Here is a 16,271-nt window from a genome sequence, read left to right on the forward strand (position 1 = left end):
CCCCACTCCCTGGAGGAGACAGTTTGCTACAGAATTATTTTGGTGTTAAAAAACACAAGAGCGGGATGTGGAGAATGTATTGCAAGGATCACTGTTAAGTTAATCGGCTGCAGGTGGGTCACACACGCAGCACTGCGAAGCCGGTAGTAGAAGGTCCTTCAGCTGGAGTCAAGGACAGTAGCACTGGGGGAACTGTCTCTGGCTTTCCTTTCCACCGAGCTGCCCAACTCGCTGCCACCACTATGCACAGGTCAGTCAAGAGGTGTAGCCCATGTAACTGAGTAGGCCTGATAAATGTAATCACCCATGGGCACTGGTATGCACATCACCGTATCATTGTTGAGGATGAATACTAGTGTGGCTGAAGTCCTCTCTCCTCACTGCCGCGCTGCTGTAAGCTCTCTAGTGTAGCCACTCTAAGCCGACAAGAGAGAGCTCTCCCATCCATTTAATTTATCCGCCCCCAACGAGCAGCGGTAGCTATGTCAGCAGGAGAAGCTGTCCACACCAGCATTCAGGTCAGTGTAACTTATGTCACTCAGCGGGGTGGCTTATTCACACCCCAGAGTGACATAAGTTATCCCGGTTATCCAAGTTACCCAACGGTAATGTGGACAAAGCCTAAGTCTCTCCCCTTGTTCCCAGTTCTGTGTGCTCTCTCTGCCTCTCTGTGATCCCAGCCATTCTCCCTGCATTCCCACTCTCTATCATGATCCCCTTTTCAGGAGTGAGAAATGACCTTCCCATGAAGACAGGCGGGACTCCGATTCACACCGGGACCATCGTGGGGATAGTCCTGGCTGTTCTGCTCATTGCAGCCATTATTCTTGCGGTAATTTACATCAGCAGCCACCCCACCTCCAACGCTGCCTTGTTCTTCATTGAGGTGAGTGGACAGATCTCGTCCCAGGCCAGCTCTCTCTTCCTTTGCTATCATCAACAGAGGTACAGCCACCTGAAAGAGGGAGACATGTCCCAGTCCCCCAGCTTTTTGCTGGCTTGTTGTATGAAGTCCTCTGCAGGACCCCAGCAGGCTTGAGTACTGATTTAATGGACTTCAGCTGGAGTAAATCAGCATGGCTCCATTGACTTCAGTGGTGTTACACAGCTGAGGATCTGGCCTCTAAATCTATTTCCTTCTCTTATGGGTGTGCCTAGCCTCAGAATTCACATTGATTTGTGCAGCCACCTCATGCTGAGCCATGCAGTTGGATGTACTGAGCCATGAATAAGAAAGAGCCAGTTTACCTCCAGGTACAGCTGCCCTCAGGGAATCCTAAACTTCTGGAGCAGGGGAGGGAGTGTGTCTCTCTCTCACCTAGGACTTGGGAACCGACTATGCATTTAAAGTTACATTTTGTTGCAGTCTGAATCCTCTCAGCAAGCTTGATTCAGATATGTTTCAATTAACCTTGCTGCCTTGCACTTATACTGCATTTGGGGAAGCGAGGAGAGAGGAGCAGCAGGGGACCTTTGATATATTTCAAATCTATGTGTTTCTTTTCATGGTCCTACAATCACAGCTAATCTTCAGCTTCCAGTTGTTGATGTCTAAAACCCAGGTTCTTTCTCTTTCACTCACACACCCAGCTTTTCTCTTTCACTCTCTCATAACCTTTGTCTTTCACTCATTCACACACAGTCACAGACTTTCACATGCTCACCCACATTTACTCACACTTTATTTCTCTCTTTCGCACTCTCTCTGACACAAATGCTCAAAACACACACAGATTCCAGACCAAGTGCTCAGCTGGGCTGTAACAAAGGCGAGTTGCTACCTTTTGAGTTGGGTTTTGGAGATTAAAACTGATGGGCTTTAATAATAGATGCCGTTCCATCCTCCAAGATGTAACTGATGGTGTGAATGTTTTAAATGCAGATTTTTCATTTCCAAATAATCAGGGGCTCTGATGTTCTCTCTCTCTCTCTCTCTCTCTCTGCTGTTTGCAAATGATTCCTTGGCTTTCACAGACACCTGGGGCAGTCAGGAGTGAGTTAATTCCAGCATGAGATCTATTTTGGGGGAGGTGAGCAACAGGAAGCTTCCAGCCTTTCTCCTGATAGCCCTTGTTATTCCTTGGTCTGTCTTTTTCCTGTGACATCTTGTGGCCCCTTTTACCATAGTAGCTGAGTGCCTCACAATCGTTTAATGTATTTATCTTCACAATCCCCCCATGAAGCAGGCAGTGCTATTATCCACATTGTACAGACAGGAAACTGAGCCATAGAGAGGCTAAGGCCCAGATCCTCAAAGGGATTTAGGCTCCTGACTTCTATTGATTCCAGTGGGAGATAGGAGCCTAAATACTTTTTTGGATCTGGATCTAAGTAACTTGTGCAAGGTCACACAGGAAATCTGTGGCAGAGTAGGGAATTGAACTGGGTATTCCTGAGTCCAAGGCTAGCACTCTAACCATTGAACTGTCCTTCCTTTTTGAAGGACCTGAGGCCTGGTTTCACCAAAGGCCTCATTTCCTCCTCCTCCTCGCTTTAATCATGTTAAGTGATTAATGCATTGGAGTTAGCCTTTTAGGCAATAGTGTTAGCCTACTGGACTGTAGTGATGTGACACTAGATTAAGGCCTGGTCTACACTTAAATTAGGTTGACCTAGCTATGTTTTCACACCCCTGAGCACAGCGGTTAAGCTGGTCTAACCCTAGCTTGTATGGCTAGGTCAGTGGAGGAATTATTCAATTGACCTAGATACCACTGCTCAGGGAGGTGGATGACCTACATCGACAGGAAAACCCCTTCTGTCGATGTAGGAAGCATCTACGCTATGGGGCTACAGCATTGCAGTGCTTTAGCTGTGCTGCTGTTTCTCCAGTAGCATAGACGTGGCCTCCGCTTTTCCTGCAATCGTGTTCCAGCACTGGGGAATATGAATACATTGAAACCTGTCCTAAGCAGGGTTGGCTCCAGCTTTTTTGCTGCCCCAAGCGGTGAAGGAAAAAAAAAAAAAGATAAAGCTGCAATCGGCGGCACTTCAGCGGCAGCTCTGCCGCAACGCTTCATTCTTCGGCAGCAGTTCGGCGGCCGGTCCTTCCCTCCGAGAGGGACTGAGGGACACGCCACCGAATTGTCGCTGAAGACTGTACGTGCTGCCCCTTTCCATGGGCCGCCCCAAGCACCTGCTTCCTGCGCTGGTGTCTGGAGCCGGCCCTGGTCCTAAGTGATCACAGATCTACACAAATCAGCTGGTTAATGAAAGTGGGTCTTCTCCTAGAGAAGGAGGGTACTCCATGACATATGGAGTGCTCTCTTAAGGCAGGAGGTTGCCTTTTTAACAAGGAAGGGTTCTTGTACAGGTTAATTGTTGTTGTTTCAGGTCTGGGTTTCAAACTTCCCAGCATGCCCCAAATTAAAGCCTCTTCCTTAGCTTTTAATGCACCTGTGTCTTTGTCCACAGCGGAGACCACACCACTGGCCAGCCATGAAGTTCCGAAACCACACCAACCACACAACATACTCTGAGGTGGAACCTGCTGGCCATGAGAAGGAGGGCTTTGTGGAAGCAGAACAGTGCTGAGCACATTTCTTTTCCTTCCCCATCCCCACAACCTCCCTTGTCTTCAGGGTTAGAGTCTCCCGTTATTCTATTGCAAACTCTCTCCTCTGTCTGAAAAGGAACAGGAACCAGAGGAAAAAGACCCAATGGAGTATTGAAAAAAAAATGAATCAGGGCAATGCAAGGATGTGACTCTGCAGGACTCCTCTGGGAACAGCAGAGCCTGAATCAGAAGCAGTGCGTTATAATGTCAGTCTCTACCTGCAGTTTGGTGCCAGAGCTCTGGGGGGTGTCAGTAGGAAAAGCTTCAGTCGAGAGAGGTGTTTTTTGTGTGGTGTTGACTTCTTCCCTCCCACCTCAGGCATCTAAGAGGAGCAGTTCCCAATCTGGGCCGCATCCTTTCCTCCGCCACTCATCATCCCACCCCACTGCTTCGAACCCTACCCCTCTCTCCTTCAAGCTAATAGCTCTCCCCCTCTGTCCAGGGAGCAAAGCAGATCTGGCCCGCACTAAGGCTCATGCCCTGTAAAGGAAACACCTTCAGTGGCACTTCTGCAACCATCTGTCCTTTCTAGTCAATCACATTATTTTGCTGATGCCCCTGAGGGAGATATGGGGGTGGGTGAGAGACCTCAGTTTCCTTCCTCCAAACCCAGGTCCTCTTCTACTCCCATCACAGCCGCCAAACCAGATCAGATTACAATGGAAGAGGGTGGGGAAAGAGCATTATGGAAAATGTTATTCTCTCAGAGCTAAAACCTGAAGTAAACTCAAGCAAATTTTTCACTGAAGTCAATGGAAGTTTCACCTTAGTGAGGACAGAGATGTAGAGTTTTAACTCAGTTGCACTGTCATAAATCCAGAGTAACTATTGGAATCAATGCATCTAAAGCCTGATCCAAAGTCCATTGCAGTCAATGGGAGTCTTTCAGTTTACTTCAGTTGGGTTTACATGAGGCCCCTACTGGGGATTTTCACTGGTATCACATTCTGGCCCTGAGTAAGGACTTTAGCATTAGACCTCAAGAGGTTTTCTTTTTCTTATCCTTTGCAATCAGAACCAAAGACTAGTCTACAGAAAATAAAGGCTCTATCCTGCTCCCTTTGAAGCCAGTTGAATAACTCCCATTGACTCCAACTGGAGCAGGAGTGGGCCCAGAAGTAAGAAAAGACAGACACCCAAACAGGCTCCAAAAGTTGGTGTGAAGTGCTATTTGCTTTCCCAGAAAAAACAGGGTGAGTTTGTTGTGTTGTTTTTTCATGGTCCTTGTCTATTTATTCTGATATCATTTTTGGTGCATATTTTATCTACTGGCTGGTTCAGCTGTCACTGGTGGTGATTACTGCCAAAGGCAGGGTCTGTCTAATTAATGTTTTCCGTCTCATGGGCTGAATTTATATAGCCATTAAGGATAAATATGTATGGATGCTGGGTGGCATTTAGACCCTGGCTTATACTTCTTCAGACTTAGCCACTAGGGAAGCTTTTGCTGCATCTGATTATGTCATGAAGACACCAAAATGCTCAAACAGGGTAAGTCAGGCAGAACCATGCCAAGTTTTTATGGACCATCAGCCCAGACATTCTCTCTCCAGGGATATTTAGAAGATAAACTTTAGCTCCAAGCAGGATCTTGAGCTAGAAGGTTGATTTCTCTCCTCTTGCCCTAAGTTGAATAAGTTTAAAGGAACATTGTCATGTAGTATATACACCAAATCTGGCCTTCTTTAAAATGGTTATAATCTGGTAGGAGATTTCCCCTGGACTTTCAATTTCTTTATAAAATAATCACATTTTTTTCACCTGTTAGAGGTATACAGAATATTAACTGGCAAAGAGAAGGTCAGTTGGGTACTCCTGTTTACCTGTCTCATAATACAAGAGAACATCCAGTGACTGTGAAAGGCTCCAAATGTAAAGCAAATATACTTTACACAATGTATAATTAACCCATGTAACTCACTGCCACAAAAATTATTTCAGCCAAGATCTTAGTAGGGTTCAAAAGAGGATTAGACATTTAGATGGAGAATTAAAACATGCAAAATTGTGTTAAGTAGGATAAAAATGTATAAGTTATATAATAAACTGTCATGCTTCAGGGCATAAACCAAAGGCCTGTAGTCTGAATGCCTGTGGTCAGGAAGAAACTTTCCTTATGAGCAGTTATTTCATAGTAGCCCACTAAGCAGTTTCTTCCATTCAGGCATCTGGTACTGGGTCTTGTCAGAGACTGGATATCACATTAATCATTAAATGAACCGCCAGTATTATCTAGTAATTATCCTAATTTCTCAGCAGTGAACAAAAAAATTTCATTATTGGTTATGCTATGACCATGGTTTTCATCTTTTTAATATTTGTGATTTTTATGTTAATTTGTAGGTAAATTTATGGCTAATTTTCAAGGAGCAAAAAGTTTTATTCAGTGTTAAAAATATGGTTCTCCTTGAACTATAGGAAAAAATCAGACCCTTCCAGAGCTCCACTTTGCTGAGCATGACTTCTCAGCGACACTGGAATACTTGGGGTTTCCATAAATAATTGTCAAAACTGCAAAAATTGTAAATGTTAGGAATTTATCAAAATTGAATTTTAAATTTTTCTTTGGTAGGTTTTGATAAGTTTTAACCTAAAATTGTCAAGCCTTGTCTCTGACTTTACAATACTTCATTTGAGGAGAGAGGATCTGCTGTCTCACCATACGGAGATCATTCTCTACGGTCAGCTGAGAGACAGTGCAATGTGCTAGCACCTGATGGCCTCCTCTTCCGCTCTCTCTCCCTAGAAGGGGACTGGAGTGCAATTCTCCATTATTCACCCCTTCACCTAGCTATTGTGGGATCCTGTGTCAATGTTCTGAGAGAGCAGAGAAGCAGTATAATGTGCCAGTACCAGCTGCCTCCTCCTTTATCCCCTAGAGACAGATGTCAGCAGACTCTGTACTTTCTAAGCCAACATCACCTAGTTGTTGTGGTTGGATCTAAAGTCACAAGTGGACCACAGAGGGGCTAAAGAAGGAAATCACCAACACAGAGAAAACAGTGTGCTGTGGAATCCTGATGATTTGAACTCCTGTTATCAGAACCTCCCTTTCTATATCTGCCTGAGGCTGAATCCTTGTCTATTGACTGCCAATTACCTGAACTCCAATTTATTCCAGCATATTTGGTATCACCCAGGCAGTTCAGCTAGCTAAGATTTTTCTGGACAACTCAGAATTAACCCTTGAAGTGTTAAAACAATGCAAGTTCCCAGGGGCATGTGCTTCCCTGCATTTCTTTGGAACCTTGGGCTTCTCTACACTACATGTTATGTTGGTATAACTTACATCACTCAGGGGTGTGAATAACCCCCCTCCCCGTGAGGGACATAAGTTGGTGTGGACAGCGCTGTTGTCAGTGGGAGAAGCCAACATAGCTAATGCCTCTTGCGGAGGTATTTTTATTATGCCGGAGAGATAGCTCTCTCCCATTGGCATAGAGAGTCTTCACCAGATGTGTTACAGTGGCACAGCTGCATCAGCTAGCCTTTAGTGTCAGGTGAGGCCATTTGGCCCGAGTCCATGTAAAAGCCCATGCTTCATGTGCCCATAAGGCACAGAAAGGAGTTAGTCAGTAGCGTTAATTTCAGAATTAAATGCTTATTGGTAAAATATAGGAGCATGAGTGTGCAATGGAAGAAAACAAAGGATCCCAGGCATTCTTTGGTAGTGAGGTCTGGCTCTGGGAGCTCTAAGACCACTTTGGGTCAGTGGAATCAATAAGGATCAACCTTTCAGCATGCAGGGTCTCTAGTTTTCATTGCATGTGGCTTCACAGTGGAACAGCTCTGTATCCTACTCTACAGAGCAGTGGTGGTGATGATGTTAAAGGGAGGAAGGAGAAATAAATGTGAAGAATTCTCACTGCCAACCTACAAGTTCTGCACCATCGTTCAAAGAAATAGAGCTGGGACCAAGTAGAAGGCCATCTACGTAACTCAGCTGATTTGAAGATGCAGGCTAATCCTGCCATTCTCATGTGCAAAGTTATAGGAAGGAATGCCAGCTGTGTGCCTAGAAGCACCTGGGTGAAGAAGGTCTTTATATCACCTGGCTTCTATAGCCATGTCCTGAAGTTTCAGTTTTGATCAGGGGTGAACACTTTGGCTGGGCTTCCTCAGAAGCAAATTGTATAATGTACATGTGTTTATTGACCTGTGTACGGTATTTTGTAGCTATAAAATGGGCTAGGGCTGCTAGCTGTGCTCAGTCGATTGCTCTGCTGGTTACAGCAAGATACAAAATACAGCCAACCACTTATGCCATTCCCAATGTGTCTTTTTAAGGACAGCACCCTTGCAGTTTGTTGCAACTGTTGATCATGTTGTTAGAGTGTATCGGTGCTGCTTGTACTGAAATGGAGAACAACATCAGGGCATATATTAATTGACCACTTCTCTGTGTGTTCAGCAGTTGGGAAAATATACAATAGGCTTTATTAAAGACAAACAAAACAAGGGCTTGTTTCTGCTCCTGCTGAAATCAGTGGCCAAACCCCCTTTTATTTCAATGGGAGCAGGACCTGGTTCCTAAATATTTTCTCTCTTAGTAACTAACTGCCTACTTTTCACATACTTGAATTTACAGCACAATTGGACTATTTGTGGGGACTAAAGGCACTTTAGCTGTCTTAATGCAATGTATTTACTATTGATTATCTGCATGGAATACAATGTTAATACTCAACAAAAAAACTTTTTGGACTGCTTTGTTTTCAAAATAAAAAAGGCAAAAGATTATTGGCAATGTTACGCAAACTTCTAAGCATAATGGGAATAGGATTTTATTTATGTCTTGTGCATTGTTTAATGGACACTATCAGAATAATAGACATATAAGTATATTTTTAAAGATTTCCTTCTCTGTGTTACTAATAGCATATTAGATTATTAAAACAGAATTTTCAAAAACATGGGGTGTGATTCTGATCTTATTTACCAGAGTAACTCCACTATCTTCAATGGAACGACTCCTGATTTACACCAATGTAACTGAGATCTGAATCAATCCTATACTTTTATTTTCATTGTGCTCTTCATTAATCTTATTTAGATTTTGCAGGTTTTTCATCTTGGACAATGAAATTAGGCAGGTCAGTTTCACTTTCTTGGTCTCTGGCATTAGTACCAAGGTACTTTATAAATGAAAAATAGTTTATTTTTTTATATATGAAAAGATCACTGAGGATTTCAGGAATCCTATGGTTTAACCCAGTGCCCTTCTTGTACGGTGAAGGTATAAACAGGGAAGAATTATATCATGGACACATTGTCAGCACCTTAGCTATGGTGTCGAAAGGCCATTGCTGCAATTAGCAACAGTGGGCAACAGATTAATTCTATCAAGAATTTCACTGTGATCACTTTTATACATATATTGTTCTCAGAATAGTAATGGATACAAACACAGCAAGTATTTCCCTCAGGCATCCTCAAGGTATATTGCCACAGCTGGATTTTAACCCTTTGAATGCTTGAACTTTCCAATTGGATAAAGAAACAGATCGGGGTGTGAGAGTTTATATGCCCCCCCCAAATTGTGTGTGTATGAAAATAAAACTCTTCAATGAACCTTTATGTTTATGTTAATAGTCTGTCTGTCTGTAGCACTATCCATCCAACAATCAGAAAGCACTGTAATTAATGGACTGAGCTTCACGACATCTCTGGGAGGTAGATATTAGTCCCGTTTTACAGATATATAAACTGAGGCATGGGGAAGTCCACAACAGAGGAAGGATGGTCTTTTGGTTAAAGCATTGATGGTCATGGGATGAGTCCTTACTGATGCCCCTTGAATGTATATGATGATCTGTTTGATCTCATGCACTATCTTTTCAGGTATTTTTCTAAATGATATGCTGTAGTTCAAGCACAGTTTGGGCATGAAGCAGGAATCCTATGGCCTCTTATGCAAAAAGTCGGACAAGATGATCACAGAGGTCCCTTCCAGCTTTAAAATCCATGAATTACTGGGCTGGAACTCAGAAGATTCAGATTTAAGTTCTGACTCTGCCACAGACTGAATCTCTCTTTCCCTCAGTTCCTCCATCTTTAAAATTGGGATAATTATCCTCCTTTACTCCAAACCTCCAGGAAGAATTAACCATTACCCCCCAAAGCTGCTGGGTGGATTTGCTACTAATGTAACCTATGTACTCCCTTAGTTAAAACTCAAAGCCAGGATCCAGGGTAGCTATCAGCATCTCTGCCAGGTGAGCTGATAGGAAACCTCACATACAACTCCTTTTTCTGCACCCCTAACTAATCTGGCTGAGCTGTAAAATCAGAGGTGCCCTGAGAATCATCAAACTTAGAGATGGCAAAGACATAGTAGGTCATCTGCCTACACCAACCAAGTGCAGCCATGTTCCCTACATTGTCCAGTTTCAGGCTTTGTCCATTCTTGTTTCAAGTGGCCCACGCAGTGAGGCTTTCACAGCCTGGAAGATGCTCTTTAAGCTTCTCTCTGTAGTGAACAGCACATGAGACCAGATAAGAGGGAGGAATCCGGTAGTGTGATGGGTTGATAATTATCATTTCATCCTCCAGAAAAGCTTGACTAACCAGTTGAATCTAGAGGAGCAGAAAACACCTGCACACCTCCCTTTAGCTATATCAAGCAAAGAGTCTCAATGCACTAACCTTCACCTTCTCCCACCCCTTTCTCATTACAAAGGGATGAGGAAGAAATTCTGAGTCCATTTCACATATTGGAGATTTTCCAAAGGCTCGGTTTTGGGGGAATTGGGGATGGAATGTATTCCCGTTTGGTAAGTAGGTTAGACTAGGCACCAGTTTTCCTTTCTCTTGAAACTGACCTAAATTACACAGATCCCACCCCCTCTTCAACTTGCTCTAAAAGTCATAACAATAAGTAGGCAGATTTGTTATTTTTGAAAACCCAATAAAAACCTAGATGTTTTGGCAGAATGCATGTTAAGCCTTTTTCCTCTGCACAAAAATCCATCTCAGGGTTGCTTTGATAAGAAAGAAAAGCGCATTTATATTCTTTCTTTCTTAAAGCAATGAAAAGAAAAGAGCAGGTTTGCTGTTCTTTTCAGAATAATAGTAGGTTTCATGCTCCCTGACAGGCTGCATGCTAATACACTCTGGCTTCCCGGTGCCTGCTGCTATGGGTTAGTTCAATGACTCTACTTGGCTGTGGAGGGATTTGTAACTCTGTCACCCTACAGGCCTACAGAATAATAAGAAAACCTGCAGTGAGAATTTCCCACTTCCTCCATGCTTCCCCCTACTCTTGGCTGAAGGAGGTGGAGGTGCCAGACAGTCCACCAAGGAATGAAAATATATCACAGCTCTCGCTGTTGGCAGAAAAAGTAAGTGATGCCTGGTGATTCCCGATGGACCCAATAACAGGGCATGAATTTGCACTTGATCCTCCAAGACGCAGTCTGTGCCACAGGCTTTAGAAATGGAGACAGGCAGATACTCAAAATTAGGCACCTGGCAACAAATAGTAGAGCAGGAACCTTGAAACGGTAGTTGGGTAATTTCTTTAGTATTTTATGACATTTCTTGTTATTTTACTCTCTTGATTCAGCATTTCTAGTATCAAGACCTTACCAGAGGCCAGATTCTCTTCTCACTATTGGCTTACTTCTCTGGAGCTGTGATGTGGCAATGTTGTGGAGAATCTGCATCTGGTTCTGTGTGGGACTGAGATAAACTTGAGCCTATTGTTCAAGTTGAGAGACATGAGTGTATGATTGGAGATGGTGGAATATCTTTAATTGTTAAGAAGATACATGATAATTTCCTCCTCCCGTTGTTGTCTACATACCAAGAAATCCTTCAGGAACTCAGCTTTTTCTAAATCTCTAGAAAACTGAAATCCTACTCCCCTAAAGTAAGAAGATCAGCATCCCAATAATTGTAGGATCTGGTGTTTTTCAGTTAAAAGGAAATATTCAAAATAGGATGGTTTCCCACAAACCTGTCTCTCTCCCCTCCCCTTCCATTGGAAAAAGTAAGATATTTTAACAATTATCTTTATGGTTATTACATTTCTATAGCATCTTTCATTCAGAAGGATACCAAAATACATTACAAATGTTAGATATACAGGAATCATTAAAATGCACCAAACTCTGATGTGGAACATGGCAACTGCTTCATTGTGTACAGCAGCATTAGACAATAATTTAGGATAGGAGTAAAGAAAAACTGCAAGTTCAGGGGGGATTTAGGTACACAAAATGTAATTCCCCACATTGGAATTTGATAAGGATCTTAAGGGATAGCACTCTCACTTTTAAAAGAAATGCTGTGGTACATTTAATCACTATGGTGTCAGACCCTTCATTTTATATCTCCCTCCAAGATCGGCAACCACAAGGTTTCCTAGCTAAGTTTTGTGTTAACTTTCTGTGATGTCCTAGAGACAAAATCTCCAGCCTCCTGGCCAGAACTTTGGAAGAAACAAAGAAGAGAGACTGCTGCTGAGAAAATCCCTTCCCCAGTTTATTGCAGTGCTGCTCGGATAACTCATGCAGTGCAGACATGATCTGTAAAGCTCATAGTTACATACCACACTGTCAAATCTAAGTGCTTTGATAGATGGAGCTCCTACTGAATCGTCAGCAACATTGCCTGCAGAAACAAGATTTTCCTTGGAGATGTGTCATCCACAATGACCAGGCCTACCAACCTGCCTAACTTGAGACAGTGAATAAGACCACAGGCCAAGATGGTATTGGCTGCAGTAAATTTCCTATCCTTAGAGAAGCTTCTGATGGCCTGTACAGGTGATTATCTTCATGTGGTGCTGACAGGTTCCTATCTGTTTAGAGCTGAAGACTACATCTTAAAAAGCATCAGAGAAGAAAACAGCACCTGTTACACTTTAGCGGTCTTGCTTAGCTCTTCAGAAATCGAGAGGAATTTTATCTGAGAAGCTAATGAAGTCATTCAGGTCTTTCTTGTAACAATGTCTATTTTTTTGTAAAGCTGAAGAATGGAATGGGTCTGCTTGTGCTGCTGGAGATTGGAAAACATACCTTTATTCTACTAGAGAAGGAGTAGATTGGAAAAGCCAGCTCTTCAGCTGGCATTTATTCATTTTATTGGAGCTGTGCTGATCTGGACTCAGCCCAGAATGTCCAGTGAGGCTATATAACACCAGAGGGCACAAGAAGGGGACTTTTCACAAGCCTGCACCACTTTCCCATTTATCTGACCAAGGCTCTTCCCTGCCTTTCAGTCTTGCATTGCCTCCACTGAAATATCTTAGTTAGAGATGGGGACTAAGGATTCCTGGCTTCTGTGCCCAACTTTGCCATTTATCTGCTGCGTGACCTTGAGGAAGTCACTTCACCTCTCTTTGCTTCACTCTGTATCTTATCTGCTTCCCAGGGAGTGTTTGTGACTCTGTGATCCAATGTATCCAAAGCATTTTGAGATTCTCAGATGAAAGGAACTGCAGAAGGACAAAGTATTATTAATATCTAATACTGTGATCAGCTTCAGGAAAGAGGTGGGGGAGACCGTTAATTCCATTTCTGCTTTCCTTTAGACTAGGTCTCTCTTCTGCTCTGGTGTCAAGAGGATTGAAGGAAACGGGGAAACACCTTAATTGCCTGCTTGCTGATGAACATCCCATTATGTCCTTCAGAAACTTTGAGGTTCCATGGCACTTCAAAAGACTACCACTCTGTTCTGCTGCTGCAGTGTGGACCAGCAGCAAATGGATTAATGCAGCACTACAAAAGTGAAATTAGGAACACTACAGCAAGGGTTAACCTGACAGAATGATCTCAGTGTGAGCCCTGCACTGCAGGACCAAGTGAATCCTCAAATAAAGGCTTAATGCTTAGTCCTTTCCTCTAATTACTTTGTGCTTAATTTTCAATGATCTTTCATTCCTCCTACTGCATCTGATTCAGGTTTTCCTTGTTTCAGTATAGAAGAGAAAAAGGGTATGGAATTTCAGCTATTAGAATGCAGCAGGATTCGGCCTCTCTTCCTTTGAGCACCATGTCAGGACTTGGGTCATGTTCTCTTTGAGAGCTAGGCCAGAACCTGGGTTTTGTGGGCTCCCACCACTCCCTCTTAGATCTGAGCGATACGTCTGATTGCCTGTACATACACTGGAGACACTGCCTATATAGAAATTCTAATTAACCAGAACATAGTGGTTTGATCCTGAGCTCTCATTAAGGTGATCGTATGATACAAAATATCACCTTAATTTGTTCCACGTGCTAATAGAATGAATATCAGAGCTGGTGCAGACACAATCTTAAGGCGTATTGTAGATTTTTGTCATTTCATAAAAAGCTTTAAACGGTTCTGTTCAAGTATAAATGAAAAGATACATCTGAGCGGTTTAACAGCATCTCAGGGTTCCATTTAAATCTCAGGAGAAAACAAGTGTTTGGCAACTGAGGGAGAATTTTTACTTAAACAGAGTTAAAATAAGCACTGAAGAACCTTTACTGCCTTGCTAAGCCTCTGTGTGAAGTGCCATGAAATTAGGTATGTACTGCATTCTTTCTTCCACGTATTATCATTATTATTTATTTTCATTGTGGTGGTGCCCACAATGAACTGGGTGCTGTGTGCATATGTAGTCATGCCACCTATCATGATTTTATTGTGAGTCTCACCATATTTGGTATTTTTCTTAAAGCCCCAACTCTTGGTGTCAAGAGACCATAAGAGAATCTCAGCTTTCTATCGTTCTGTTACTATGTAGCTTTCTAACTATTCATTACGTTTAGAGTCCTTAGCTGGGGCAAAAAGTTTAAAAACATGAAGTGAATGTACCGGTACCTTAAAGAAGGCAAATAAAAAGAACACTTTTTTAAAAATCTCATGATCTTTAAGACATGACTTTTTGAGGGGCCTGACTCCTGATTTTTGACTGCTTGGGGTTGGCAATATTGTCCCTGTCCCCAAAAGAGGTCACAATCTAAGAAGTGTTAATGCTCAGAGAGGCAAGCCAAATCTGGGATGAAGAGGGGTAGAATCTATGGCCATAGAAACACTTCCCCTGCAAAAAATAAAATGCTACCATTTGCTAATTTGACCCATGCAATGCAGACTAACTAGACTGCACATTAGTTAAATTGAACCTATCATCATTTGGGTTAGAAGGGACCCCTAGTGGCTCCTCTAGTTCATCATCCTGTATTATAGAAGACTTACTTTCTTTACTCCTACACCATCCCTGACTGATTGGGTTACAGCTCTTAATTCTTGTTCTTGCAGGGTATAGGCCCATGCTAGTTGCTTTAAACCTATTTGCTGCTAATGTAGCAAGGTTCTAGCATGTTCTCCCTGAACAGCATGAACATATACATATTTTTAGTTTCTGAGAACTGTGCAATCTTAATGATGCTAAATATTTAGGCCCTGTCTCCACTGTCCTTGCAGCTGAGTTTAATAACCATGCTTAAATAAGGTTGCAGCTACCCTATGTTTCTAGTGAATGCAAGGTATCTAACCTGCCTAGATATTTTTGAAAATCCCAATAGGCACCTAAATATCTTTGAAAATCTGGCTCCATGTGTCTATCCTAGACTTTTCACTTAAAACTTCCCCCTATTGATAGCACTGGTGCAGCTCCACTAGCAGTAGGAAAGTGGGAGAACTATGTTAGACATCTTGCTGGCATTTTAACCACAAAGTCATCTAACTCTGCTCACACATACAAAAATAAAATAATAAAAAATAATAGTGTAGATGGAGCAGATAGAGTAGAAATATAAGGCACTCATGTGCAGCATTATATATTTAACACTCCAGTAGAATATAGGCTGTTCTGTCAAGTAACTTGCATGACAGAGGGTAGCATGGGTTGCTGTAATAAAATCATATGACCAGCAAATGTTTAGTATTTTTAATTATTTTAATGACCTCACACTGCACCTTTGCTTATAATATATATAATGACTGTACTTTATTTTCCTTAGCAACTTTCATCTCATTATCTCAAAGCAGTTTATAAACATTAACTAAGATTGCAGTGTGCCAAAGGAAGATGTGTGTATATATATATATATATAAAGGATTATCCCTCCCACCATGGGAATTCAGCTATCTCTGGGGTGGAATACAGCAATACAAAGGAACAATGCACATAAGTTTAGTACAGGAAGTGAAAAAAAAAGTACTATATGCAATTGAAAGTGCAAATGGAATTCTACCAGATGAAATTTAGACAGAACACTAGGGTTAGCAGCCTCACTCTTGGGAAAAGAGCCATAGGGTATTTAATAAGCACAAGTGGTTAGCATGTTAACCAGGAGGGAACTGGCTTGCTTACAGCAGAAGGCTTAATGAGGTCCCTGGACACAGCAGGTGGGAAAGGTCAAGCTGCAGAAATCTCTGAATCTTCCAATTCTTTTCCTTCATTTGGGTCCTTCCTGCATTATTCCATTGCATCCCAAAGGAACACTCTCCATGCCCCATCAAGACACAGCAGTTTTATAGCCTCTTTTAGGGAGAGGGTTTGACATTCACACATTGTCTCTGGAAGACTCCACAGAGAGACCTCAGTAACAATCCTAGCTTTCAAATGTAAGATTTGCTTTTAAAGTACAAGTTGTCTAACCTGATTCAACTATATGGGCAGAGCATGTGGCAAAATATAAGAAATAATTGTTTTACACTATCCAGTTTCCCTATGCAGCAAAATTCCTACAGCACTGTTGCATCATCATGGCATTCCCATTCTGTAGAGTCTGATCAT

At 42.4% G+C, this 16,271-nt stretch overlaps 1 protein-coding gene across 2 annotated transcripts in view; it reads left to right on the forward strand.

The window, feature by feature from the left end:
• PLXDC1 (plexin domain containing 1) overlaps nucleotides 1-8,462 on the forward strand; it is a 48,372-nt gene extending 39,910 nt beyond the window's left edge. Inside the window, exons 13-15 of one of the 2 annotated variants that reach the window (XM_044999384.1) lie at nucleotides 726-886; nucleotides 3,415-3,582; nucleotides 6,129-8,462. In XM_044999384.1, the coding sequence (XP_044855319.1) occupies nucleotides 726-886; nucleotides 3,415-3,534 (281 nt within the window). In that variant the 3' untranslated portion in view covers nucleotides 3,535-3,582; nucleotides 6,129-8,462. Of the gene's footprint in view, nucleotides 1-725; nucleotides 887-3,414; nucleotides 4,566-6,128 lie in introns of those variants that run through there. The other variant, XM_044999383.1, reaches the window with a different exon arrangement.
• Nucleotides 8,463-16,271: the final 7,809 nt, after the last annotated feature.

Source organism: Mauremys mutica, chromosome 25 (genome assembly GCF_020497125.1).
Source record: "Mauremys mutica isolate MM-2020 ecotype Southern chromosome 25, ASM2049712v1, whole genome shotgun sequence".
Classification (NCBI taxonomy): domain Eukaryota; kingdom Metazoa; phylum Chordata; order Testudines; family Geoemydidae; genus Mauremys; species Mauremys mutica.